This window comes from Primulina eburnea, chromosome 9, assembly GCF_022965805.1.
Source record: "Primulina eburnea isolate SZY01 chromosome 9, ASM2296580v1, whole genome shotgun sequence".
Taxonomy (NCBI): Eukaryota; Viridiplantae; Streptophyta; class Magnoliopsida; order Lamiales; family Gesneriaceae; genus Primulina; species Primulina eburnea.
The window spans coordinates 34,644,437-34,671,120 of record NC_133109.1 but is presented as its reverse complement, the minus strand read 5'-3'; the positions used below and the strand labels follow the sequence as shown (position 1 = coordinate 34,671,120).

Genomic DNA, 26,684 nt, shown 5'->3' with positions numbered 1-26,684 from the left:
ATCCTACTATAATTAGTAGGTAGCACGGAGAACGAGGTCATCATTACTTCTCCTACTATAAATATCAGGTTCTCTATTTACATTTACATTCATTCATTCACACCAATATCACAACCATAAATTGGTTACATTGGTTCTTGGCTTGAATCATTCACTGACTTAAGCATCGGAGTGGCCAGCCGGACACCCCTCCGACGCCCATTCACGTGGTTATCTCATTGTCTGCAGGTTACAGTGGAAGCTATAGCTCACAGATTCATCTACTTTGCTCATTTTTCTGAACAACATTATTGATTTGATCTGGTGAAGCTCCTGATCCAGCTTACCCATTTCACCCGGATCGCATCAGTTTAGTTTGCATGTAGGATTATATATATTGAAATCAACGAAGACATGCATTCCTCGAATCAAATATATTAAAAACAAAATTAACTCGTCTTTAAGTGAAAACTAAAACTTGAAACAATTCCAATCTAAACTATCCATGCACTAAGCTGCTCTGCTATGTCAATGGCTTTCATCTTTCTTCTGCTCTCATAGACACTATCGGATTTTTTGGTTTGGTTTTGGTTAATTTTTTAAAAATATTGGTTAAACCAAATAAACCAAGTTTCTTAATAAAAGTCAGTGTTTTTATATTATATTTTTTAAAATGAAATTTTGTTTTAAAATGGTTTTTCCCCTAAGAGAACCAAATATTTTTTTACAAAATCGAAAATTCCAAATTTCTCATTAGAAACCGAAAAAGTGAACCAAATTAAAATAAACTATTTCGGTTTATATCTGAATTAATAATATTGTTTTTATACTCTCGTTTATGGAAAATGCTGTAAATAACGATCGACCACAAAAAGAAGAAGATATTATTAGAATTTTATTTAAATAATAACAACTAGAATAATATTTAGCATTATAATAAAATTGCCCAAAAAACATTTTTATTTTATATCTTATTTTATTATATTTATACAAAAAGTGTCCGATTATTGTTCGAATCGCCCAACCACCATTTTGAATGCCCATCCACTCACTCGTACATACGCACTGCACCAAATTTCATCCTTTTGCCCAAAGCTCATCAAATTCCTTTTTCAACAACCAATTTATGCAATTCTCATTTATAATTTTTTAGCTTTGGAACAGGATTGGAACAAGAAATATGGCGAGGAAGAAGATCAGAGAGTACGATTCCAAGAGGCTGCTCAAGGAGCATTTGAAAAGATTATCTGGGTTTGATCTCCAGATCCGTTCTTCTCAGGCATGAATTCGTTTTAGTTTTGCTACTTTTTGTTCGGTTTGTTGATATTATGATTCCACGTGATGTTTCGCAATGTGATGATTCTGTCTGTGACGTCAGTTTTCCGTGGGAATGTTTTTAATCCGTCCATTTAACCGTTCTCTTTATTTGATTTGGGTTTTTGGATCTCCGTCTGATTCTTAGAGTTTTTTAGTTTTCGTGTTTTGAGGTAGCTTTTCTTTTTTCTCTTTTATCCCGTTTGATCAACTGCTTAGCCAGAATTGTGTCGTCAGTCTGTTAAATTTTTTTTCAGGGAAATTAATTCTTCTCATATATATTTATTTCTGAGTGGCTGATTATGTTCTAGGCATTATTTTTAATGGCAATCTCCCTTCTTAACAATGGCTGGTTATCCTTTGATCTCACTGCTTCTCCATGTGTATTACTTTGATCAAATATTTTGAAACTGTTTTACAAGTCTTATGAAAGAGTTTCAATCACTTGAAATCAATATTAATGACAAGATAGATATGTGTGAGTTTGAAACCTCAGTTTTAGATCCCACTTCTACTAGTTTAAATTGAGAAGACAAAAAATTCCTCGTTATTTATTATTTTTCGTTTTGACAAAATATAGTTTGTTCATGTTATTATTATTCCAAGTCCTTGTAATTTTTATGTGGAATCTATTTTATTGCATATGTAGTTGTCATTGAAATTTAACGGGATGCTTGGTAAATTTAATAGAGGTTTCAGCATAAATATGATCAGAGCTGCTATTTCTGTCACGAAATAATGTCCTTAGGTGACTCAATCGACGGAATTTACCGATTTAACCAACAAAGAACCATGGCTATCGTCCACAAAGTTGGTTGTAAAACCTGACATGTTATTTGGGAAGCGTGGGAAGAGTGGCCTGGTAGCTTTGAACTTAAATCTTGCTGAAGTTGCTGAATTTGTGAAAGCACGCCTTGGTGTTGAGGTGACCGAAAATTTTAACCTATGGCTCTTAACTGTTAATTTTTGGTCATACAGACGTTGAAATTTATTCTTCCTAGGTTGAAACTGGGTGGCTGCAAAGCTCCCATAACTACATTCATTGTTGAGCCTTTTGTCCCTCATGATCAAGAATATTACCTGTCCATCGTGTCTGAAAGGTTAGGATGTAGCATTAGCTTCTCAGAATGTGGAGGTATCGAAATTGAAGAGAACTGGGACAAGGTAAAAGTTGCACAATGTTGATAATACCTCCTTTTGATGTTGTTGCATTAATATTTTTTTTGGAGAAACTAGGATTGATTCTTTATTTGGTTCTGCAGGTTAAGACAATATATCTTCCCACTGAAAAACCAATGACCTTGGAGGCATGCGCTCCACTAATTGCTACACTTCCATTAGAGGTAAGCTTTTTATTGACTTATTTTGCTGTTTCTACCTGAGTGTCGCTAGTTCATATTCCAGATATTTTTTTATCTGTAAATCCCAGATGTTCTTTGTTGTCTCTATATCAGTTCCGGCGGATTCGAGTAGAAAACTGGTCTAGAGAGAGAATGGGTTAATAGATTTAGAATTAAAAAAAAAAGAATTATGAGAAATAGTTTTATCAGAGTAGCTTTAAGTTTTAACTACTCAATTTTTGAAAGATGGTGAGTTGCAATTAACTCTATTTAATATGCAGAAATCACTGTAGAATTTTACCTTTCTCCCTCACGGCATACTAATTTTTTGTTATCAATTCAGGTCAGAGGGAAGATAGGCGACTTTATAATTGGCGTTTTTTCTGTTTTCCAAGGTAAATAATCTTTGACAACCATGAATTATTTTTCTTAATTTTTTATTTTTTCTTTTCCTTGAAATTAGATGATGGAAAGAGTGAAAATGGAGCATCTTTTTTCTCTTTCTGGAAGCAAAATAAAGATTTTGGAAGAAAGAGAAATGCTTAACTTTTTCTTAAAAAATTGTGTTGCACTTATGTGTTCGATGAGTCCCAAATTGAGTATATTGTCTTTCTAACTTCACATTTGATGTACTCCATTGACCCCAGATCTGGATTTTAGTTTTCTTGAGCTGAATCCATTTACCCTCGTAAATGGGGAGCCATATCCACTCGACATGAGAGGAGAGCTGGATGATACTGCTGCCTTCAAAAACTTTAAAAAGTATGACTCCGTAGTTGTTTTACATGTGTGGAAAGGTTATTTCTGCTTTTGATATTCGTTTTCTTGCCTTCTATGCAATTATTTTGTTTTCAGATGGGGCGATATCGAGTTTCCCCTGCCTTTTGGACGTGTATTAAGTCCAACATGAAAGCTTCATTCACACATTAGATGAAAAAGTAAGTACCCAGTACTCTATGTATTGTGAATTTTGTTGATTTTGATTGCTCCATTACTCGAAAGCTTGTCTACTAATGCAATATTTTTTCCTTTTATTATATTAGGAAAATGGACATTTTACTTTTTATTTTTTTTTATAGTTGCAACATTCTGTATGATTCATTTGTTTTGAATGTTTAGTAGAGATCACATCTATTGAAATACTTCATCAATACCTTGTTAACATCTTATTTATTCATTTGTATCATGTTACAGACCAGTGCATCATTGAAATTTACTGTCTTGAACCCGGAAGGACGTATCTGGACGATGGTAGCTGGAGGTGGTGCAAGTGTAATATATGCCGATACAGTAAGTTTCCATATCTGTTCATGTGACTATACCTGCCTAACAAAAAAGTTTTGTTTAAAGTTGATAACTCTTTTTCTGTTCTCTATTATTTGTCGAAAGGTTGGGGATTTGGGCTATGCATCTGAGCTAGGTAATTATGCCGAGTACAGTGGAGCTCCAAACGAAGAAGAGGTTTTGCAATATGCCAGAGTGGTGATTGACGTAAGATCTTGAGCTTAAAATCTAAAATTTTCATTCTGACTTCCCTCATCTCTCTTTTTTTCCCCTTGCTGCTCCCCCAGTGTGCCACAGCAAACCCTGATGGCCGTAAAAGAGCTCTTCTTATTGGGGGAGGGATAGCAAACTTTACAGATGTTGCTGCTACTTTCAATGGAATTATTCGGGCACTCAAGGAGAAGGTTTAATTCAACTATTTTGATGCATTTGGATAGTCTTACTTACATGCAAGACTTCACATTCTTTTTTGTTTCAACTGAGTAGGAATCCAAGTTGCAGGCATCGAGAATGCACATTTATGTTCGTAGAGGTGGTCCGAACTACCAGACTGGTTTGGCTAGAATGAGGGCTTTGGGAGAAGAACTGGGAGTTCCAATTGAGGTAAAAGTTGTCGTCGGTTCTGTATAAGCTGCATTTAGTTTGTTTTAGGTTCATGTATAAGCATGTGAATTTGCTCTAAGGAAGTTAATTCTAATGAATTGGGATTGGAATCTAACAACTATGTTATCTTTATTTTATGTTTGTCTGGATGAAATTGAATTGATCATCTTTCTGATTTCGATGGGTCGGAATAATGATCACAAAAAAGGTTGAAATTCATACTTATTTGATCTCTCATCACTTTTTAACAAGGTTTTTAAGCTTGCGAAATCCAATTTTGCAATCTTATAGGACCTTAAATTTTATAAACATTTTAATGCTTTTTGACAAGTTCAGTCACACCTTCTAAGTAGTATCAAAGACTTTATAAGCGAGGCAAACACTCCCTCAAATTAGCTTCCTAAGTCAAAATTTCATAGTCCTGAAATATTCGTGTATTTACTTCTGATTATGTTTTCGTTCGCTTACAGATGAATTTAAAGGATATTCTTTAATTTTATAGATCATTTTTTTTTAAAAACGCGTGAAGTTATCTTAGTCGAGTTTTTAAATCTGGACCCCCGAGTAACATGAATTTCATCTATGTGTGCAGGTTTACGGACCTGAGGCAACAATGACTGGTATTTGCAAGCAGGCAATTGATTGTGTCATGTCCACTGCATAGATCAAACCTTGCATTCTCATTTTCAAGACATCCATTAGGATTATTCGGTTTCAGAATTCCAATTTGAGCAGTAGATGAATTGTCCTAAAAGCATTGGCTGGATTGCTTGCTTGTTTGTCACCTCTCTCTCTCTCTGTTTGTGTTTTTTTTCAGAACCTGAATCCAGTTCGATTTTCTGGCATGATAATTTATTACTTGAGGGGATGCAGACAATAATATTGGCTTATTTGCTATCTAGCATTGGATTTTGTTTCGTGGTGTAACAAGATGTGTTACGTGTTCTTCTATTACAATTAATAATGGTTGAATTTGGGTGGAACAAAGAATTACTATGAAGAAAGGATATGTATTCTTTAGATGACATTATTTGACAGAATAACATAATAGTAGATAACTGATATCCCTAATCCTTTTTTATATAAATAGGTTAACATAATCAAATTTGGTATCTTGTTGTGTAATAATCAATTCTAATTTTTACTTTTTTTAAAAGTAGCACTAGCTAGTAGTAGTTACCTATAGCAATTGCTGTGATTATTAATAATACAATACAGACAAAACCTTGTGGTGACTGGTGACAAAGCATGCTTCATGCTCCCAGGAATGCCAACTTTTCTCAACAGGTCATCTACTTCGTCATAAAAGAGACAAAATTATATGTTTTAGTTATACTTTTAGAATTCTGTATTGGTTTCGATTCGTCCCTTTTTTAGCCTTTATTTTTTTGAATGAAAGAAATTTATATATAAAAAAATTGTACATGTGTTTTTTAGATTTATATTAAATTATGTATAAATGAATAATGTTTTGATTATATCATATAATTAACATGGAATTCCATATCTCATATTGCTCCTCTCTGAATTCAGCACCACTCGACAACACAATTTGGTGACTTGCTATCCATAATATATGATGGTAAAAAATTTGTGTGAGACGGTCTCACGGATCGTATTCACGTGTGAATATGGGTAGGATTGACCCATCTCACAGATTATGATCTGCGAGACTGGTCTCACATGAGATCCACTAATATATGAATTATATATAAGGTGTCAACTGTCATGTATTATTACATTTAAATTGGTGTAGAATTTAAGTGATGCAAACTGCTGACTTTAATTAATTATCATGCATGCTGGTATTGTTTTCTTTAAAAATAAAAAAAAATATATCGCACGTTAAATGACATCATCTTCTCACGGTCAATGTTGTTCCAGCAAGAAAATAACAGCAATGAACAATAGAATTGGAGTAACAAATTTTTGCTAGTTCCGGAGTCGTGTGTGTATATATATGCACATCTGTGGGCGCCTGCCTACGTGGCACGCCCACAACCACACAAAATTTTTTGTTTTGTTTTTTTTAAAACAAAAGCTGATCGATCATGCACCGCCATGTAGGCGATGCTCATGATACCCTGCACACCTGGTAAACAATAAGCCAAATTTATACGTCTTGCAATTAATTAGGCGTCGATGGTATGATTAATGAAGATGCAAATTTAGCATGTGTTATGTGAGAAAATGAGATCGATTATTAATTTGCATTAAAAAAATGAATTGACATAATTGTAAAATGGCATGGCATGCACATATTATTTTTGTTGTTATATATAGTAATAATCAAGTAAAATTAGTGTCGGCGGACTGGTATTAGCATAGTCTCGGGACCATCTTTATAATTAAATGAGATTAATATTAATCTTGACTCACGGATATCATATAACCTAATTTAAATTTATAGCTAATTTAATTTACTACACGATGCAAATTACGTGTCTAGATGCCGAACTTTTAGCTAGCATACTATAATTATCTGAATATATTAACTTTGAGGTTTGTTGTATGAGCTTAATTAATTTCCCGATTATTTCAGAAACAAAAATATGGTGCTAGCTACAACTATTTGTTATTTGATTTTATCTATCAAATAAGATATATCATATTTTCAAATATATCTCCAAAAATAATTATTTTTATCCTGGTTACCTAACGTAAAACTTGGTTAAAGTAATATTTTTTGAGTAGGTATCTTGTGAGACGGTCTCACGAATTTTATATGTGAGACGAGTCAACTATATCGATATTCACAATAAAAAGTAATATTTGTTCATGGATGACCCAAATAAGAGACATGTCTCACAAAATATTACATGTGAGACCGTCTCACACAAATTTTTGTCATATTGTTTTCATATTAAATATTCAAACTCATTTTATATTATATTCTTGAAATAGGCAAATAAAAAACAGTAATAAAGCATAGGTCGTGCCATAACTATTATTTGTTTATATTTGTTATATACTTAGTAATTAAACGATTTATGTTTGTGTGTGGATAATATATTATTTAAACATTATATATTATGTAAAATATTTTTTGGTATTTGATTCGATAAATATTCTAAAAAATTAAATAAGATATAAGACTTAATACTATTTATATAATTATAAATCAGTGTAGTGTTTATTGTTAAATATCTACTAATAATTTTGTTCCGAAGAGAAAATAGGTCGAAATCAACTAGAGAGAAAGTAAACAACGTGAGCTGAATAATTTAAAAAAATAATATTTTTTCATGGACGCCAAAAGATGAAAAGAAAAACGTGAGGCGGAGGCTTTGATGGGTTGGTGAATGTGATTCCAAATGCAAAATCCCATTCCCACCAACTTTTATGTTAAAAATAATTTACGTACTATATTATATTCTATTTTTTTTTTATCCTCAGTCAACATTTATTTATTTTATATATATATATATATTTATTTATTGATTTATCATCTTTATATATATTTCTTTGTCTTATCTTTTATATCAAACAATATCATATTATATTATTTAAATCATGCCTCAACCTGGAATATCATGATAAAGGATACTCGATAAAATCTAACCTATTTTAAATGATGTCATGGATAAAAATATAGGCAAAAACTTATGTGACACTCGTATTTGCGATCTCTATTGGTTATCTATAAATTTTTTTGAAGTCTATGTGAACGTTCACGATTATAAATATGGAGAGGGTCACCCTACTCATTCACATTTAATTAAAAGTAATACTTATAAAAAGTAATACTCTTTATATGATCCAAATAAAGATCGTCTCACGCCCGTGAACGTCTCACAAGTTTTTGCTTTTTTTATGTAAGAGTTTACTTTTATTGGATAATGTACCCTCCATTGTGAGACGGCTACATGAAACACTCAAAATAGATATTAAATAATATCTAAACATTATTGTAAACTTGAGTCACTAAACCTCCGCCAAACAAGCCAATGTCACTCTCTCAACGACTGCGATCAGTCTCCACCGTTGGATCACATATCCGGACGGTTCAGAATCCCATAATACAGTCTCCCACCATAGATTTAACTGTACAGTTCACCGTCTCTTCCATCTATAAATAACCCACTTTCTCGCCTCTTCAAGACTCGCAAGCATTTGGTGTAGTACCCCATAGCTATAGGATATACACCCCTTTTGTCGGCAGCAAGCGTAATCTGCGAAGGTACTTGGATTTTTAGCAAATCTTTGGCTTCTTCGTCTGGTTTTTTGCATTTATCAAGGTTTCTATTCTTGGGTGTGGTGTAATGTAATGCTGCTGTTCTGAAGCTTAGCAAATCTTTGGTTTTTATGTCTGGTTTTAGCATTTACGTAGGTTTTTTGTTCATGGGTTTTTTTTATGTTTTTGCCTCCTTGTGCTGTAGATTCTAGTGTGTGCTTCTGAAATTGTTTCTTGACTGATTATGTTGTTTGTTGAAGTCAGTATTGATAAGTTTTAAGCTGCTAACTATTTGAATTTTTTCGATTGTATAGATGATTGTATCACCAAGATTTGACCTTCTTACATGACTTCTCTTATCCCAGATCTGCTACAAAATTTGGGATCCGTTCATGATCTGTAGGATCTGGATAACGTCTTTGCATTTCTCAATATCTGGGGTTATGATTTTGTCATAAAGTGTGAAATACGAAAGATCTGAGCTGGTTTTTGCTTCTAAAAGATAGCAGCTTTTATTGCTGCATCATGTTCTTGGTGAATTTCCTCATGTTTTTAGTTTGCATGATCTTGTTTCATTTCAGTTTGATCCTTAAGTTGAAATTTTTGTTTCTTTCAATTTTCATATCTATTCTTGATGTGCTCTGCTTATTGGTTTAGAGAAGAATTTTCACTATGAGGAGATTCTTGATTTTTAATCACTATATTCTTGTTGATGTTCGGAATTTGATTCTTCATTATGCTTCACTTGGTGAAAAGAAAATATTCTTGTATTCATTCTGCTTAAAAACTTGTTAAAGCAGGTTCTTATCTTTGATGCAACAGCCTAAAATTACAAAAACTGTGGCTTCGTTTAAGGGATCCTTTTTATTCTTGAACACGTCAGTGTTAATGTAGAATTCTTTGGATTTTGGTTCATAGTGACATTTTTTGGCGTTGACAAACTCTCAGATTTGTATCTTGTTTTTGACTTGGAACACTGTTTGTAACCATCTCCTGACATTCACAAATTTTTAATTAATTTGAAAAAACTTTGAAAGTTATTTTGTTTTGTCTTATCTACGTTTGTATCTTATTAATTGAAAAACCGTACAAGTTATTTGTGTTTTATCGTTGAAGATTGGGGGAATGGACACCTTCCTATTTACATCCGAATCCGTGAACGAGGGCCACCCCGACAAGCTCTGTGATCAGATATCTGATGCAGTATTGGATGCCTGCCTAGAACAAGATCCGGACAGCAAAGTTGCTTGTGAAACCTGTACCAAGACAAACATGGTGATGGTCTTTGGTGAGATCACGACAAAGGGCAATATAAACTACGAGAAGATTGTTCGCACCACGTGCCGTAACATTGGATTCATATCCGATGATGTTGGTCTCGATGCCGACAAGTGCAAGGTCCTGGTTAATATCGAGCAACAAAGCCCAGATATTGCTCAAGGTGTTCATGGACACCTGACCAAACGCCCTGAAGAGATCGGTGCTGGTGACCAGGGACATATGTTTGGCTATGCAACTGATGAAACCCCCGAGTACATGCCTCTCAGCCATGTGCTTGCTACAAAATTAGGTGCTCGACTCACAGAAGTTCGAAAAGATGGCACTTGTCCTTGGTTGCGACCTGATGGCAAGACTCAAGTAACTGTTGAGTACAACAATGAAAATGGTGCCATGGTTCCGATTAGGGTACACACGGTTCTCATCTCAACTCAACATGATGAAACTGTCACAAACGATGAGATCGCCAAGGATCTCAAGGAGCATGTCATCAAGCCCGTCATCCCTGAGAAATACCTAGACGAGAAGACAATTTTCCACCTCAACCCTTCAGGCCGGTTTGTCATTGGTGGGCCTCATGGTGATGCTGGTCTCACTGGTCGTAAAATCATTATTGACACCTATGGCGGCTGGGGTGCACATGGTGGAGGCGCCTTCTCTGGAAAGGACCCAACTAAGGTCGATCGAAGTGGTGCATACATAGTTCGACAGGCTGCCAAAAGTATCGTAGCCAATGGCCTGGCTCGTAGATGCATTGTACAGGTCTCATATGCCATTGGCGTGCCTGAGCCGTTGTCTGTTTTTGTGGACAGTTACGGTACGGGTAAAATCCCAGATAAGGAAATCTTGCAGATTGTGAAAGAAAGCTTTGATTTCAGGCCTGGCATGATCTCCATCAACTTGGATTTGAAGAGAGGCAGCGGCGGAAGGTTCTTGAAAACAGCGGCGTATGGCCACTTTGGAAGAGATGACCCGGACTTTACCTGGGAAGTTGTTAAGCCCCTCAAATGGGACAAGAGCAAAAACTGAAGCTTTTATATGTTGCTTACAAGTTCTGAACAAATATATACCGTCGTCTGCTGCTAGTCTTTCGCCGAAACTTTTGTTCTATTGTCGTCCCCGTCTATTTTAATTTTTACATGTTCGCCCATGGTCAGTAGTTTGTTTGGTTTGGAAATTCTGATAAAGTCTATGAAGACTAGGATACTATAATATAGCATTTAAGGAATCTGTGTGTCGTCTACTACAAAGATGATGTATTAAAATTAGTCGTGTGAGAATAAAGTTAGTGTTCTTCAGTTGATCAATGAATTGTTGTTGTTTTGCCGTTCTGATTATTGGCTTTATACACAATTAGCATGAACTATTTTTTACTTCAATCTGTGTGACAATGTGGACTGTTGTCGGCCTCAAAGATGAGAGAATAAAGCAATCTTTTCCCAAAACTATGAGATTCCTATTTTGTCGGAAACTCAAGAGCAGTGAAAGAAGTGAGCTTTTTCTCGAGAAGAAGATTTATCAGGGAATCCAGAATCCAACCCGTTTGAAAAATATCAAATTTTTGAAGAATATGATGCTTAGCTTATTGGTCAATTTATGTTTGAGACAGCAACTCTGTCGTCTGATTTGGGTCACACCACCCGCATTAGCCATGAATCACGATTCTGAAACAAATGTTTCGCATATATCATCAACATTTAACTCACATCATATCTTTTTGCAAACAAAACGAATCGAGCATAAATTCGAACTTAAACTGTTAAAGTATTTATAAAAATATTTATTTAATATATAATTATATTATATCAATAAAATATTAAATTTTGTAAATAAATCAAATATCAACATGGTATAGTATAGTATCATATTATATATAAGCTGGACTTTCAACATATACAGGTGTATTGATAATGACAACATATTTGGCCAGATGTCTGAAGTTTCCAATAAAAAAGGGAGAAAATTAACCATCGGGAAAAATCTATTTCTTCTCCTAAGGAGAAATGATCGGAAATTCGAGCTGTTTGGATCATGTCTTACGATTGCTGCAGGTTTTTTTTCCTAGTGCTGAATTTAATATTTTGAACATCATTTGATTTCTTTTAAAAAGTTGTCATATTTCTATGCTAGTCGGAGAAATCTTTGCTTTGTCCTGTGAAAATTTTATTCTGTCTTTGTTTCAATGTGGTGTAACGCTTCTCCTTTGATACCCCATTTAATTGATATCGGTATGTGTAAGTATAGGTTTTTAACTATTACTCGGTGTAATTCCTAGAATTTACACGCATTAGAAATCAATTTGAATGATCGCGCGGGGTGATTTCCGTTGTTTGATTATGGTGAACATATGCAATTTTATGTTTTGTTTCAGTAAATTCTGGATTTTGTATCGAACGGTAATTTAGAAATTGGAGACTGCACAGCAATGTGGCGGAAAGTAATATATTTTCATCTCAGAGTTTAGGGCCTGGATTTTAAGGAGACTGTAGGATGGACAAGAATAGAGTGGATGACTACGATGCTGGACCGGTGGTGCTTCCTAAAGTTGACAGGTTTGGATTTTTGAAGCAGGAAAATAACTCCCCTGATGGTTTAACGATAAGCATATCAGCTTTTGAGCATGAGAGGTGTGCATTATTTAGGAAGTTAGTAATTTGCCGTATTGATTTTCTTACTTCAATGTAACATATTCATATTGCCTTAGCTTTTATGCGTTTAGATCCCATGCCAAATATTATCCTGCATTTGATTGCTCTGATGATTTTGATGACTAATACCATGATTTATTGACTGCAATTCTTGGTGTTTTTCCATATCTTTACAAAAGATTCAATTTTAGCTCTATAATTATCACCACAAATGTATGGTTGCTGTTTTTGCTTGAGGGTAAAGTATTTCATCTTTCCTGACTTTATATGATAAAGCTTTCCCCTAAACTGTCGATCAGTTTAGGGGGAATGTAGCAGAGTGATTAAAAAGCTAAAAAATATCCTAACATATAAGTATCATATCCTAATAAAATAATATATTTCTTTACACAAAAATTATCAAATGCAAAAAAAATTAATATGCTGACATTTTTGTACCCTTCCGGCCTCCGCTTTATAAATAAATTGTTAGGGTTTTTGTTACAAAATTCTGAATGATTGGTAAGACCCAAGTCATTTGACCTGAATGATCATTTCAGAAATAAATTGTTCGGGTTTTTGTTCCAAAATATTTTTTCTTGTTAAAACAAGGGTAGGCTTTCATAATGAAATCACATCATTATGGGATTCTCAGGGATGAAAGAAGAATTAGAAAATGGAGAAAAATGATCGGAGTTGGAGGAAGTGATTGGAAGCATTATGTGAGGAGAAAACCACAAGTTGTGAAAAGGAGAATAAGGAAAGGTATTCCTGATTGCCTAAGAGGACTTGTCTGGCAGTTAATCTCTGGCAGTCGTGACCTCTTGCTCTTGAATCCGGGAGTCTATGAGGTAACCATTTTGTTGTTTATGTCAAAATTGCATGGGAAAGGTGCCCATGTAATGAAACATTTTATTTTGTTTGTTACGTGGAATTGATAGTAACAACGGTTGTGGTTTCATCTCAAAATGAAGTAATTTGTTTAACTGTTGCAGTTTTGTCTGTTAAGAACCTGTTTTGTACTTGTTTGAGTTGGTTTAATCTACTCTGAAGTCCCATAAGTTTGCGAATATGACACTTTTTTTCGGTTATGTACTTAGAGCTTTTGAAACCCATTTATCTGTCTATGTGGATCAATCTGTTATGTGGCTTTCATTTGCGGTGAAAAAATCTTGGGGGAGATCGATTTAGATGATATTGGAATTGTTGGATTTGAAATTTTTTGCCTTATTTCTCCTTTCACTCATTATAACTAATTAGCTGTGATTTCGTGAGGTCATATGTAGGAACAAATTTCTTTGTAGGTGTTGACCCAACATAAAACAATGTTACCACGTTTCCTTATTTTTGTTCTTATGTTTCTCTGCAGCAACTAGTCATCTATGAGACATCTGCTTCCGAGCTAGATATCATTCGAGATATTTCTCGTACATTTCCTTCACATGTTTTCTTCCAGCAAAGACATGGTCCAGGTCAAAGATCTCTTTACAATGTTCTGAAGGCGTATTCTGTATATGACAGAGATGTTGGATATGTGCAGGTGTATTATATATATAAATCGATTATTTATTTTACAATTAACTAATTTCCTACCAACTATTCATATTAAAATTCTGTTGGTTTCAGGGCATGGGATTTGTGGCAGGTTTATTGCTCCTTTATATGAGTGAAGAAGATGCATTTTGGTTGCTGGTTGCTCTCTTGAAAGGAGCTGTTCATGCTCCGATGGAAGGAATGTACCTGGTGCAGTTTTAATTGATGATTTCCTGCAATTTGATTTAGAGTGTGCTTAGTTTTTAATATTATTGCAACTTGATGACGTGCAAAACATCTACATGAAATATGATGATGAAATAATGTAAATCCATAGAATGGCATTTAAACTTATCACTTCGAATGCTATACTAACTTTAGATCTGTATGTGTGAACAGTTTCGCTTTAAACCAATTCAAATATATGAGAGCCCATCACGGCAACAAACTTTTATGTGGTTTGTGCTTAGCTCGTATAGTTTCTAAGCGTTGGTAATAAAATTACTACCTTGTGAAAGGTAGAAACCTTTAAACAATTTGCTCTGCACAGAGAAAATTGCCACCTTATTACTATCAATATTCCGGGGGTTCCTTGTGTGAAAGGATATATATGGCTAGCCCTGGCATGATTCTACTAAAAGAATCGCTGATACTCTTAGTTGATTTTATTAATGCGATGTAACAGGAAATGATCAGCAAATAATGCCAAGAGTAACACTTTTAATTTTGACTAAAGTCACACTTTAGGTGCCGTTAACATTTTATATTAGGAGTTGAAAGTTCGAGGTTCACAGTCGATGCATTATTTCACAATATAACAGCTTCTGTAAAATTATGATACCTGATTTTTGTTGAATTTCTTACACATCTCTTGTGGAACTGTCATTGACACGGTTTTATTGTGATCAAATGCCAGTAGAATAATATTGCATCTATGCTTCATAGCTTGTGCATTTTTTTCAAACTTGAAACTATGAAGAAGATTTTGAAATGTTCAGGTAGGGTTGCCTCTTGTACAGCAATATCTATTTCAGTTCAACAATTTGGTGAAACTGCACTTGCCAAAGTTGGGAGAGCATTTTGCTGAAGAAATGATAAATCCGAGTATGTATGCAAGCCAGTGGTTCATAACTGTTTTTTCATACTCATTTCCATTCCATTTGGCTCTTAGGATTTGGGATGTCTTTCTCTATGAGGTTAGTTGTTGCGACGTGCTTTAATTTTTTACTTTCATCCTTACACATTCTAAATTGTTCTTTTTCCTCAGGGTGTAGTCATTGTCTTTAAAGTTGGTTTGGCTCTGCTGAAATACTGCCATGACGATTTGGTGAAATCACATTGCCATCATATCTTGAATTCTTCTAAGTTCCGATGCTTTTTGGTGGCTTATCTCAAAGAATTTTTCTTGTTTCAACAGGTAAAGTTGCCTTTTGAAAAAATAATACATGCATTACGCAACTTTCCTGAGGCTGCCATGAATCCTGATATGTTACTCCCAATGGCCTTCCCAATTAAGGTTCGTTTTCTCCCTTGCAAAAGTGTGAAGAAATTTGTCTTGGTTTATTTGTCCTACAATGGGTGGTTCACAAAAATTTGGAGCGACTATTGAGCTCGAAATGCCTTGCCACTTGATAGGATAGTCTGTAGGAGTTTGAGCCCTCTTGTTAAATTTATGATTTAACATTGGTGCTTTTGGTAAGAACCTGATGATATGAAAAAGGCTATGATCGTGTTGGTGTCAATAACATGACCAAGTTCGCAGAATAGGTTAGATCAAGGTGCACACGTATGGGTAGGTGAAAGAGTCACCAGTGTGGCTGTCGTCAGCGTTAGTTTGACTGCTAGTTTTTAGGATTTTCTGCTAATTTTTCATGGTTATTACCTCAATACTCTTGAGACAAAAATAACAGAAAAACACACAAACACACAAGCCCGAAATACTTTCTTTTGTTCATTTTTATTGATTAACCATATGCAACCGTTGAATCTATTGCTTTGTTTGCATTCACAATCGAATGATATTTAGGTGTCCAAGAGCTTGGAAGAGTTGAAAGAAGAATATGAGAAACAAAACGGGAAGCTATCGGATCGTATTAAGCAGAAACTGCAGTCATCTTGAATACTTTCCTTTGCACCACCCGACTTCAATTGAGCAGAGCAAATTTGTGAATATTGTTTTATCTTTTTGTTAAAACAAATCTAAAAAATTACGTACGTAATTAATTTTTTTTCTTTTTTGAAAATTAGTTATTACATTTTTCGATCAACTTGTTTTAAGACATGTGAAAAATATTTGTGGGCAAAATTACGCTAAAATATGTAGCATTCTATTATTTTTGTTGGTGAAACATTTAAGGACCTACGACCTAACTTTCCTGTATGAAATGGAACCAGGCTGCCCAATAAGTCGTCTGATTGTGTCGTATTCAAATTTAAAGAAACATTCAACTTTTCACGTTATGGACAATTTAATAGGCAAGAGCTAGCATTAAATAAAATCTGACCTTTTGAAACCTAATTTTAATAATATATAAAAGTCAAAAACTTGTGTGAGGTGGTTTCATGAGTACATATGCGTGCGTGCACACACAAAATTTATATACCATTTTCTTGAAGAAATGAACTGTTTTCTGGAAACTATCACATAACTCCTCTCTTGAGCACATCTTATCAATGTATTGCATGTTAACATTATTGTATTAAGAAACTCCAATGACCAAACCATTACACGTTTCTAGTCTCATTTCTTCCAAAATTGTTGAATGGCTAAAAAATTACCAGTATCCCATCAGTGCACGTTCGATATAACTACTTCGATCTCTTCTTTTTATCTATCGCTGGATAGTTTTCTCCGGCTGAGAATCAATTTCTACGCCACTTTCTCGAGTTCTTCGGTGCCTTCGATCCTATTACATTTACTTTATCATAAGAATCAAACCATGGTTCTTTACTTTTAATCTGTCGTAAGAAGAATAACTTTGATGTCAACAACCTAATATATACATTGAAGAATTGGAACACTGACCTCTCTTGGTATAGGATATTCCTCTGATTCGAGCATTCGAACAACCTGGCTCATCCTCGGTCTCTTGCCAGAATCTGGATCTACACATCTCAAAGCAGTCAGAAGAGCCCTTTTGAGGGCTCGAGTTGGTGGCCTCGTGTCGATTTTTGAATCCACCACTTCCTCTGAGCGCCTACTTCCAACCATCATTTTCAACCAGTCAATCATATTAACCTGTGAATGTCGGCAGTTTCACACACTTTGAATTATACTAGGATGTGTAAGACAAAACAAAACCAAAATACGCCGATAAGAGTTGCTGAAGAGTAATATATCTAAGTGTCAAAGGGGACTTGTCTATAATGGTTCACATGTTACCCGGATCATACTTGATCTTGTCAAGATTCTGATGACTCGATGATTAGAAAAAAATTCTACAAATATATATTACACTCTTCTATTTGTAACACTCGAAGTAGTACCTCTGGAGCAGGACGTCCATAGTCAATCGGATCCCTTCCAGTGATGGCTTCTAATAGTACGACGCCAAAGCTATACACATCACTCTTTTCGTTTAGAAGTCCAGTGTTGGCGTATTCAGGAGCCACGTATCTGAATAGTAATGGACAAGTGGATGAGGATGGTTCTTACATCAATCTCCATTTTTACGTACAATCTAGAAATATTTCAGCTGCTATCACAAAGAAAATGGAAAAAAAGAACTAACCCAAAGGTACCCATGACTCGAGTTGTGATGTGACTTTTACCATCACCAAGTAGTTTAGCCAGACCAAAATCAGATACCTTGGCATTAAAGTCTTCATCAACTAGTATATTGCTCGACTTTATATCTCGATGGACAACTTTGGGCTCAATCGCTTCATGCAAGTACGCAAGACTGCAGCATACATATCACTTGCTGTGAGACCTAACATGATTGAAAAGGAAAAGGCTAAAAGCAGCTTGGCTATCTTACCCTTTAGCTGTGCCGAGAAGAATCTTCATCCTCGCCTCCCAAGTAAGAAATCCATGGTGACGCATAGCTCCATGAAGCCATTGCTCCAAATTGCCGTTGTTTACATACTCGTAAACTAGCATCCTTGAAGATAAGATTAAGTTTACAAATTCAAAGTAGAAAGGAACTATTCTGTTGGCTATGTTATCCAAATTACAACCACACAAACTTAACAAAATTTGATGCCACTGAAATAATACCTATGAGTTCCTTCAATACAGTATCCCAAAAGTCGAACCAGATTTTTATGACGCACATTACCGATGGCCTCAACCTCTACTTTAAATTCTTTTTCTGCTTGACCCCTGCACATGAAAAACAAAAACATATTAATGTTCACACAACTTAATGAAAACTAAATATATCGAAGAGCGACTACCATTTTACTAAAGAAAATAACTAATGATTCAGGTACAAAGACCAATTTGCAACTCATACCATTTGTACATGATGAGTGCATGCCATGAGACTAAAAATTACACTTGGTGATTACGGTCAAATGCAAAACTTTTAAAGCATACAGCTATTCAAACACCATGTTTCGATGGCTGCACTACATAGACGGCCACACAAGACTACTGGACAGGCAATTGTTCTGCAAGACTGCCCACTAAATATATCATAATGTAGAATATCGTCAGTTGAAACTCACAGATTATTTAGAAGCTTTTTGACAGCTACCGGGGAGCTGTTCATAAGCTGTCCTTTGTAAACTACTCCATATCCACCCTCTCCAATAACATTTTCCTTTGAAAATTTGTTCGTCGCTAGTTCAAGATCTCGTAAAGTAAACCAATGCCCCCAACCCAAATGAGAAAACTCAGGTAGACCACTTAAAGGTGAAGGAGCAGTAATTGGGTTCGATGAAGAAGGTTTGAACGTCCCCGAATTCCCTTCTTCTCCCAACTCTGACCCACGATAATCTTTATCCATGTTAAGGAATGAATCAGAATGACTGCTGTTATCTGCATTTTTTACTTTTGGCATTGCTAAATGGACGAAAACTGGATCAGATTCTTTGCTGCTTGACTTGTCATGAATGGTGAGACGAATTCCATCACGTGGAACAAATTCATCCGCTGACACTTGTTCTACTTGCACTTCTTTAATTTCCTTCGAAACGGTAGGTATTTGGCTTAGAGGGAGCTTGTCTTGAGCTCTTCTTGATTTCTTTCTTTTGGTGAGATAAAATGTCAACACGAGGAGGATAGCCACAATAAACACGCCGACTATGATTCCAATAATTTGCCACACCTTGAGTCCGAAAAAGCTGGAACTCTTCAAGAGTTGTGCATCAAGACCGGAAGCCATCCTCTAGGGTGTTGAAAAGACAAGCAGAGTTTAGCACAAGAAACACACAAAAATTGACATTTCTCTAACAAATTTTGCATATTTGAGGAAGAAAGGGAGACTATATTTTGAGATTTGAATAAGCCGAACATTTCTTGTGAAGATAACAAAAATGAAGGTTTAAATACTGATCATAACTAGAACAAAATGCTCATACGATCCAAGAAAATGTACACCATCGTTCATAGCATAAAAAAATACACTACACTTGAACATACACCAGTAAAATGTCTTTAAAAAATAAAAATAATAACTACAAGAACAAAAAGTGGACTTTTCAAAAGCTTTACCTTTCTTGGAACTGTATACGCCCGAGTAACCTTCAAAGCCAGGATCTTGAAAACCCCATCACCATAACATTGCCTCGGACTTAAAAAAGAAGGAGACTCAACTCCAGAGAAGCTCAAATATAATCTCCACTCCCAAAAATCTAAACTTTGCCAAGAAACAGCTCTCTCTCAAATGGAAAATCCAAGAAAAGCCGAAGCTTGGAGAATGCTAAATGGTGATGATAATGATCAATGTGCCATTAATGGATTCATAATTGTTTTTAGTGGTGGTTTCCGGTAAGGAGCATGAACATAAATTATTATCTATATACACATATATACGATATATATAACACTGGGAAATCAAGGCTAGAATTATCAGTGGTGGGTCAACAGAAATGCCATCCTATAAATATTAATATAAATGTAAATAAATAAATATAATTACATTTAGTTTGAAAAAAACTCGGTTTCATAACTCATCGTTTACTTATTAGAATTAAATGGATCGGTTTCATTTTCAAGAAGTGAATAAAATATCAACTCTGGTCAATCACTCAAACATGGTAAAGGGAAATCTGATTTTCAAGAAACACAGTTCCAGTGAGAGATAATGACTGATTTTTTGTCACACACAACCGACTTTAACTGTGCGCAAACGGATTGTTAACAGACATCATAATTTATTCCGAATAAACAAAGATTTTATAATTTTATGTATAATAAAAAAAAAATCAAATCTCATACTTTTTCAGACCAACGAAAATTGGATTGAGTCGATGTTACAGATAGAGTATAACTATTTTTATATTTTCATACCGAACATTATATATTTTTATTTTGAATTCGGAGACAATCTCGGAGATGTTAGTGCGATTTCAAAATTACCGACAATTGAGAATATAGTCAACACATGATATTCACATTCCAATTAATAATGGATACAATAAGCCTCACAAATTTAATAAATGTATATATAAATATATGTTCAATAATAATAATAATAATAAATATATATTCTTCAAAATAAAAAATAAATAAAAGATAGGAATTTGGAAAGAGGGGTGTGAGGCTGGGGCCGGGTGTTTTTCCAGCTGTGAATGTGGAGCCACACGCACATTTGACTATTCAATTCAATTCCAATCTCAGTCCACTTGCTTTTGTAGGCCATTTTAGAAAAAGTTAACGGGACAAGTTTTTTTTTTTTTTTAATTAATGAGCTTATTAAATTAAGGGCAATTTGAAAAAAAATACATCTGCACATGATTTACTTAAGATTCAGTACCTATCAGTTTTTTTTTTCTATTTTAATACCTGACAAAAGACAAACTTAGTTTTTAGTACATGTTTTATGCATTTTTACCTTTTTACCCTTATAATTAATAAAAAAAATTATATAAATACATATTTTTGTTTGTTGTCTTCTCTTTCCACTCATGACCGAAGCATTTGGATGATATGTATATTTAATTTAAATATTTTTTTATTTAAAAAAATAAATTCACAACTAAGAATTGAACTTTTTGAAATACTTAGTTTTACTTACGAAATAATTAATTTAAATTTTAAAATACTTAATTTAGTAAATTAAATACTCAGAATGTGTATTAAAATACTGGATATTTGAATATACAACGCAAGTTAACCAAATGCTCTCATTTCCATCAAAGATGCATTTGGATGACACGTTCATTTCATTTAATTATTTTTTACTGTTAAAAAACAAATTGCAACTAAGCATTGAAGTTTTTCAAGTACTTAGTTTTACTTGTGAAATACCTAATTTCAGTTTTAAAATATTTTATTTGGTAAATGAGATACTCAGAATGTGTATTAAAATACTATATATTCAAATATGCAACGTAAGTTCACCAAATGCTCGCATTTTCATCCAATATGCATTTGGATGACATGTTCATTTCATTTAATTATTTTCTTTATTTAAAAAACAAAAACAAATTCGCAACTAAGCATTGAACATTTAGAAGTATTTACTTTTATTCGCGAAATACATAATTTCAATTTTAAAATACTTGATTTGATGATTGAGATACCCATAAAAGTTAATAAAATACTGGATATTTTAGTAGGCAATGTAAGTTCACAAAGTGCTGGCATGTCCATTCAAGATGCATTTGGATGACATGTACATTTCATTTAAATATTTTTTTATTTAAAAAACAAATTTGCAACTAAGCATTGAACTTTTTCAAGTACTTAGTTTTACTTGCGAAATACTTAATTTCAATGTTAAAATACTTGATTTGGTAAATGAAATACTCAGAATGAGTATTAAAATACTGGATATTAAAATATGTAATGTAAGTTCACCAAATGCTCGCATTTTCATCCAAGATGCATTTGGATGATATGTTTATTTCATTTAATTATTTTTTTTATTGTTAAAAAACAAATTTGTAACTAAGCATTGAACTTTTTCAATACTTAGTTTTACTTGTGAAATACCTAATTTCAATTTTAAAATATTTGATTTGGCAATTGAGATACTCAGAATAGGTATTAAAATACTGGATATTCGAATATGCAACGTAAGTTCACCAAGTGCTCGCATTTCCATCCAAGATGCATTTGGATGACATGTTCATTTCATTTAATTATTTTCTTTATTTAAAAAAATCGCAACTAAGTATAGAACATTTTAAAGTACTTACTTTTATTTGCGAAATAACTATTTTCAATTTTAAAATACTTGATTTGGTAAATGAGATACTCAGAATGCGTATTAAAATACTGAATATTCGAATATACAATGTAAGTTTACCAAGTGCTCGCATTTCTATCCAAGCTATATTTGGATGACATATTCATTTAATTTAATTTTTTTTATTGTAAAAAAACAAATTTGCAACTAAGCATTGAACTTTTTCAAGTACTTAGTTTTACTTGTGAAATACCTAATTTCAGTTTTAAAATACTTGATTTGAAAATGAGATACTCATAATGAGTTTTAAAACACTGGATATTCGAATATGCAACGTAAGTTCACCAAGTGCTCGAATTTCCTTCTAAGATGCATTTGGATGACATGTTCAAAGACTTTTCAGCAGCTACAAAGCTTTGAAAGAGAAAAATAGGCTTGAAGCGAATATTTGAAGATTCCAGGCAATGTTCTTCGAGAGAATAGCATCTGATAGGAACGAGTAGCATAATCCGTGAATTTACAATTTACATAGAAATATAAAGTCGGATACCCGTTGATAGTCATAGTCCAGTAGGTCGAAATAAAACGACATGCAATTCACCCTTGATAAATAATTAAAGAGATTTAGTTACTTCATTGAGTTGAATTAGTTTGACATAGCTTGAGAGGGCATGTTCAATTGGATAGGAAATCTCTTCGAAAGAATAGATCATTGTCGAACGAATTAAGTAGATTAGCGAGGGGTAGGTGAACCGAGATTCTCAACAAATTCATTTCTCATTGAACTTTAATCAATCATTCTAGCTTATTTATTTCATCATTTAATCCTTGAACCATTTCATTGAGTTTTTATTTAATAATTGTAGTAGTAAACAATCATCTGAAGTATCGCTGCTAAAAATTGAATAAATGAGAATAATAATTGAGAAATACAGTACTTAAAGGAACGATAATCATACTCTTGTACACTATATTATTACTTGATATCGTGCACTTGCGATTATTTTGAGCTTGAATATTATTAATTTTTACTAAGAATTTTACAATAAAAGATTTGCTCGATCACTAAGCATTGAACATTTTGAAGTACTTAAATTTACTTGCGAAATACCTAATTTTAATTTTAAAATACTTGATTTGGTAAATGAGATACTCATAATATGTGATATAATACTGGATATTTGAATATGCAACTTAAATTCAGTCATGGTTGGTTTTTCCAACTAAGATTTATTAAAATACTTATTCATGTCATTTAAAGAAATGAACACAGTTCATTACTAATCGTGGAGTAAGAATAAGTTGTTTGTAGATCAAATTAAGCTTGTTTGTAGATCAAAATAAGCACTTACTTTTAACAAAAATATAGTAGCATACTTGTCCCGGAGTAAAAGTAAGTTCTTTCTTTGTATACCGAAATAAATTGTTATTTTTATTTCATGAGGAGTGATGAACAATGTATTTGTTAAAATTTCAATTGCATTGAAATTTCATCATGATGAATATTAGAAATATCCAGTATTTTATTACCTATTCTGAGTATCTCATTTATGAAATCAAGTATTTTAAAACTGAAATTAGGTACTTATCAAGTAAACTAAGTGCTTTAAAAGGTTCATGCTTAGTTGAGAATTTGATATTTTTTTTTACAAAATAGACATCACATGAGAATGATATGTCGTCCAAATGCATCTTTCGAGAAAAGATCAATAATTGGTGAATTTACATTGCATATTCGAATATCCAGTATTTTAATACCATTATGAGTATCTCATTTATCAAATTAAGTATTTTAAAATTGAAATTAGGTATTTCGCAAATAAAAGTAAGTATTTGAAAAAATTCAATACTTAGTTACGAATTTTTTTTTTTTTACAAAACAGATATCACATGAGAAGGATATGTCGTCCAAATGCATCTTTCGAGGTAAGACCAATACTTGGTGAACTTACGTTGCATATTCGAATATCCATTATTTTAATACCCATTATGAGTATCTCATTTATCAAATCAAGTATTTTAAAATTGAAATTAGGTATTTCGCATGTAAAAGTAAATATTTGAAAAAATTCAATGCTTAGTTACGAATTTGTTTTTTTTTTACAATAAAAAAATAATTAAATGAAATGAACATGTCATCCAAATACATCTTGAATGGAAATGCGAGCATTTGGTGAACTAACATTGCATATTCGAATATTCAGTATTTTAATATTCATTCTGAGTATTTCATTTACTAAATCAAGTATTTTAAAATTGAAATTAGGTATTTCGCAAGTAAAAATAAGTACTTCAAAAAGTTCAATGCTTAGTTGTGGATTTGTTTTTCTTTTAAAAATAAAAAAATATTTAAATGAAATGTACATGTCACCCAAATGCATCTTGGATGGAAATGAGAGCATTTGGTGAACTTACATTGCCTACTAGAATATCTAGTATTTTATTAACTTTTATGAGTATCTCAATTACCAAATCAAGTATTTTAAAACTGAAATTAGATATTTCGCAAATAAAACTAAGTACTTGGAAAAGCTCAATGCGTAATTGCAAAATTGTTTTTTTAAAAATAAAAAATAATTAAATGAAATGAACATGTCATCCAAATGGATATTGGATGGAAATACGAGCATTTGGTGAATTTGAATTACATATTCGAATATCCAGTATTTTAATACCTATTCGAGGTATCTCATTTACCAAATCAAGTATTTTTAAAACTGAAATTAGATATTTCGCAAGTAAAACTAAGTACTTGAAAATGTTCAATGCTTAGTTGCGAATTTATGTTTTTAAAAATAAAAAAAATAATTAAATAAAATGAACATGTCATCCAAATAGATCTTGGATGGAAATACGAGCACTTGGTGAACTTGCGTTACATTTTCGAATATTCAGTATTTTAATACCAATTATGAGTATGTCATTTACTAACTCAAGTATTTTAAAATTGAAATTTAGTATTTCCAAGTAAAACAAAGTATTTCAAAAAGTTCAACGATTAGTTGTGATTTTTTTTTAAATAAAAAAATATTTTAATTCAATGTAAATGTCATCTAAATGTATTTGTGAATTATGATTGGAAAGAGAAGGACTAGCAAAAATAAGAATTTAAATAGTTTTTTATTAGTTAAAAAGGGTAAAAAGGTAAAAAAAACTTGAAACAAGTAGTAAAAACTAAGTTGATCTTGTGTCAGGTACTAAAATACAAAAACAAACTTGTGGGTACTGATTCTTAAATAAATCATTGGCAGATGCATTTTTCTCCAAATTACCGTTAAATTAATTTCTTTTTTTAAAATTGTTGATTGAATTTTTGTAGTATGTAAATACATATTACACGTCTACATACGCAGATATGTCGATTTTTTTTGTTCTAAGAATTTATATTAATAGGTTTAAGAGTTATTAAATACATATGTATGTAGAATATTTTGTGGTAGATTTAAAATATATTTTAAAATTAGGCGTTCCATGGAAAAGTGATAGATTTATCCTATTTTATAAAATCGTGCAATATTTAAATTTTTAGGATAGAGTATGGATGGCAACTTTCCCGCGGGTTTGGGGCTCTGCGGGGAAAATCCGAAATGGGGATGGGGATCCCCGATTTTTTCGGGTTTGGGTTCGAGGATGGGGATTTTTTTAAATCCCCGATGTATTTCGGGACGGGTATGAGATTACTATCCCCATCCCCGAAATCCCCGAACCCGTCCCGAAAATAATATCCATGATAAAATAATAGTATTATTAACATTAATAATATAATAATATTATTATTTTTTAAAATATTAATAATCTTATTATTATTGATATTTATATGGATATTAATATTAATATTATCTTTAATAATTATAGATAATAATAACTTTTAATTTGAGAAAGCCATATTAATATTTTTGAAACGAAGATGGGAAGTTGATCCCCGAAGTTTCGGGTTTGGGGATTCCCCGAACCCGAAAAAACGGGGATCAGGGCGGGGATGGGGGTGGGGATGGAATTCGGGGATGGGGATGGTAATGGCAAACCCGCCCCCGCCCCGGTCCATTGCCATCCCTAGGATAGAGTAGGTCTCTTGTAAGACGGTCTCACGATCCCATAAAATGTAATATTTTTCATAGATGACCCAAATAAGATATACGTCTCATAAAATATGATCTGTCAGACCGTCTCAGACAAGTTTTTATAAATTTGATTTTTGGTTTTATAAGTTGATCGTGTTTTTGTTTCGTATTTTTTTCATGTCAGAATTATT

The 26,684-nt window shown here is 33.1% G+C and overlaps 4 protein-coding genes across 7 annotated transcripts; 3 read left to right on the top strand and 1 right to left on the bottom strand.

The window, feature by feature from the left end:
• The first annotated feature begins 989 nt into the window (after positions 1 to 989).
• On the top strand, positions 990 to 5,450 carry LOC140842033 (ATP-citrate synthase alpha chain protein 2-like). Its single transcript, XM_073209834.1, is given in 13 exon segments — positions 990 to 1,258; positions 2,042 to 2,228; positions 2,303 to 2,457; positions 2,556 to 2,636; positions 2,977 to 3,028; positions 3,281 to 3,395; positions 3,489 to 3,540; positions 3,542 to 3,571; positions 3,828 to 3,923; positions 4,023 to 4,124; positions 4,205 to 4,321; positions 4,404 to 4,520; positions 5,113 to 5,450. Coding segments are annotated over 13 exon segments (1,275 nt in total). The 5' UTR covers positions 990 to 1,159; the 3' UTR covers positions 5,185 to 5,450.
• A 3,098-nt stretch (positions 5,451 to 8,548) lies between these two features.
• LOC140842028 (S-adenosylmethionine synthase 5-like) lies at positions 8,549 to 11,303 on the top strand. Its single transcript, XM_073209826.1, has 2 exons — positions 8,549 to 8,700; positions 9,811 to 11,303. The coding sequence occupies exon 2, from the start codon at positions 9,820 to 9,822 to the stop codon at positions 10,999 to 11,001; it is 1,182 nt and encodes a 393-aa protein (XP_073065927.1). The 5' UTR covers positions 8,549 to 8,700; positions 9,811 to 9,819; the 3' UTR covers positions 11,002 to 11,303.
• A 568-nt stretch (positions 11,304 to 11,871) lies between these two features.
• LOC140842027 (uncharacterized) lies at positions 11,872 to 16,480 on the top strand. Of its 4 annotated transcripts, none has more exons than XM_073209824.1 (9): positions 11,872 to 12,023; positions 12,344 to 12,524; positions 13,255 to 13,450; positions 13,969 to 14,139; positions 14,226 to 14,342; positions 15,131 to 15,328; positions 15,400 to 15,459; positions 15,550 to 15,648; positions 16,159 to 16,480. In XM_073209824.1, the coding sequence occupies exons 2-9, from the start codon at positions 12,463 to 12,465 to the stop codon at positions 16,249 to 16,251; spliced, it is 996 nt and encodes a 331-aa protein (XP_073065925.1). In that variant the 5' UTR covers positions 11,872 to 12,023; positions 12,344 to 12,462; the 3' UTR covers positions 16,252 to 16,480. The 4 variants fall into 4 exon arrangements, with proteins under 4 accessions (XP_073065925.1, XP_073065923.1, XP_073065926.1 ...); XM_073209822.1 differs by having other exon boundaries at positions 12,344 to 12,599; XM_073209825.1 differs by having other exon boundaries at positions 11,879 to 12,023; positions 12,430 to 12,524.
• Positions 16,481 to 16,697: 217 nt separating this feature from the next.
• LOC140842026 (probable receptor-like protein kinase At2g42960) lies at positions 16,698 to 20,108 on the bottom strand. Its single transcript, XM_073209821.1, has 8 exons — positions 19,792 to 20,108; positions 18,804 to 19,463; positions 18,352 to 18,456; positions 18,113 to 18,235; positions 17,864 to 18,034; positions 17,619 to 17,748; positions 17,158 to 17,370; positions 16,698 to 17,038 (listed from the first exon to the last, which is right to left on the bottom strand). Exons 2-8 carry the CDS (start codon positions 19,460 to 19,462, stop codon positions 16,964 to 16,966), a joined length of 1,476 nt encoding a protein of 491 aa, XP_073065922.1. The 5' UTR covers position 19,463; positions 19,792 to 20,108; the 3' UTR covers positions 16,698 to 16,963.
• Positions 20,109 to 26,684: the final 6,576 nt, after the last annotated feature.

Excerpts from the sequence above, each read along its gene's own strand:
- LOC140842026 (XM_073209821.1), bottom strand. The coding sequence starts at position 19,462 with ATGGCTTCCGGTCTTGATGCACAACTCTTGAAGAGTTCCAGCTTTTTC. Across the intron at positions 18,035-18,112 it reads CTTCTCGGCACAGCTAAAGG|TCTTGCGTACTTGCATGAAG; the intron begins GTAAGATAGCCA and ends TGTATGCTGCAG. Across the intron at positions 17,749-17,863 it reads CGAGTCATGGGTACCTTTGG|ATACGTGGCTCCTGAATACG; the intron begins GTTAGTTCTTTT and ends ATTACTATTCAG.
- LOC140842027 (XM_073209822.1), top strand. The coding sequence starts at position 12,463 with ATGGACAAGAATAGAGTGGATGACTACGATGCTGGACCGGTGGTGCTT. Across the intron at positions 14,140-14,225 it reads GAGATGTTGGATATGTGCAG|GGCATGGGATTTGTGGCAGG; the intron begins GTGTATTATATA and ends TGTTGGTTTCAG. Across the intron at positions 15,329-15,399 it reads GGGATGTCTTTCTCTATGAG|GGTGTAGTCATTGTCTTTAA; the intron begins GTTAGTTGTTGC and ends CTTTTTCCTCAG.
- LOC140842028 (XM_073209826.1), top strand. The coding sequence starts at position 9,820 with ATGGACACCTTCCTATTTACATCCGAATCCGTGAACGAGGGCCACCCC.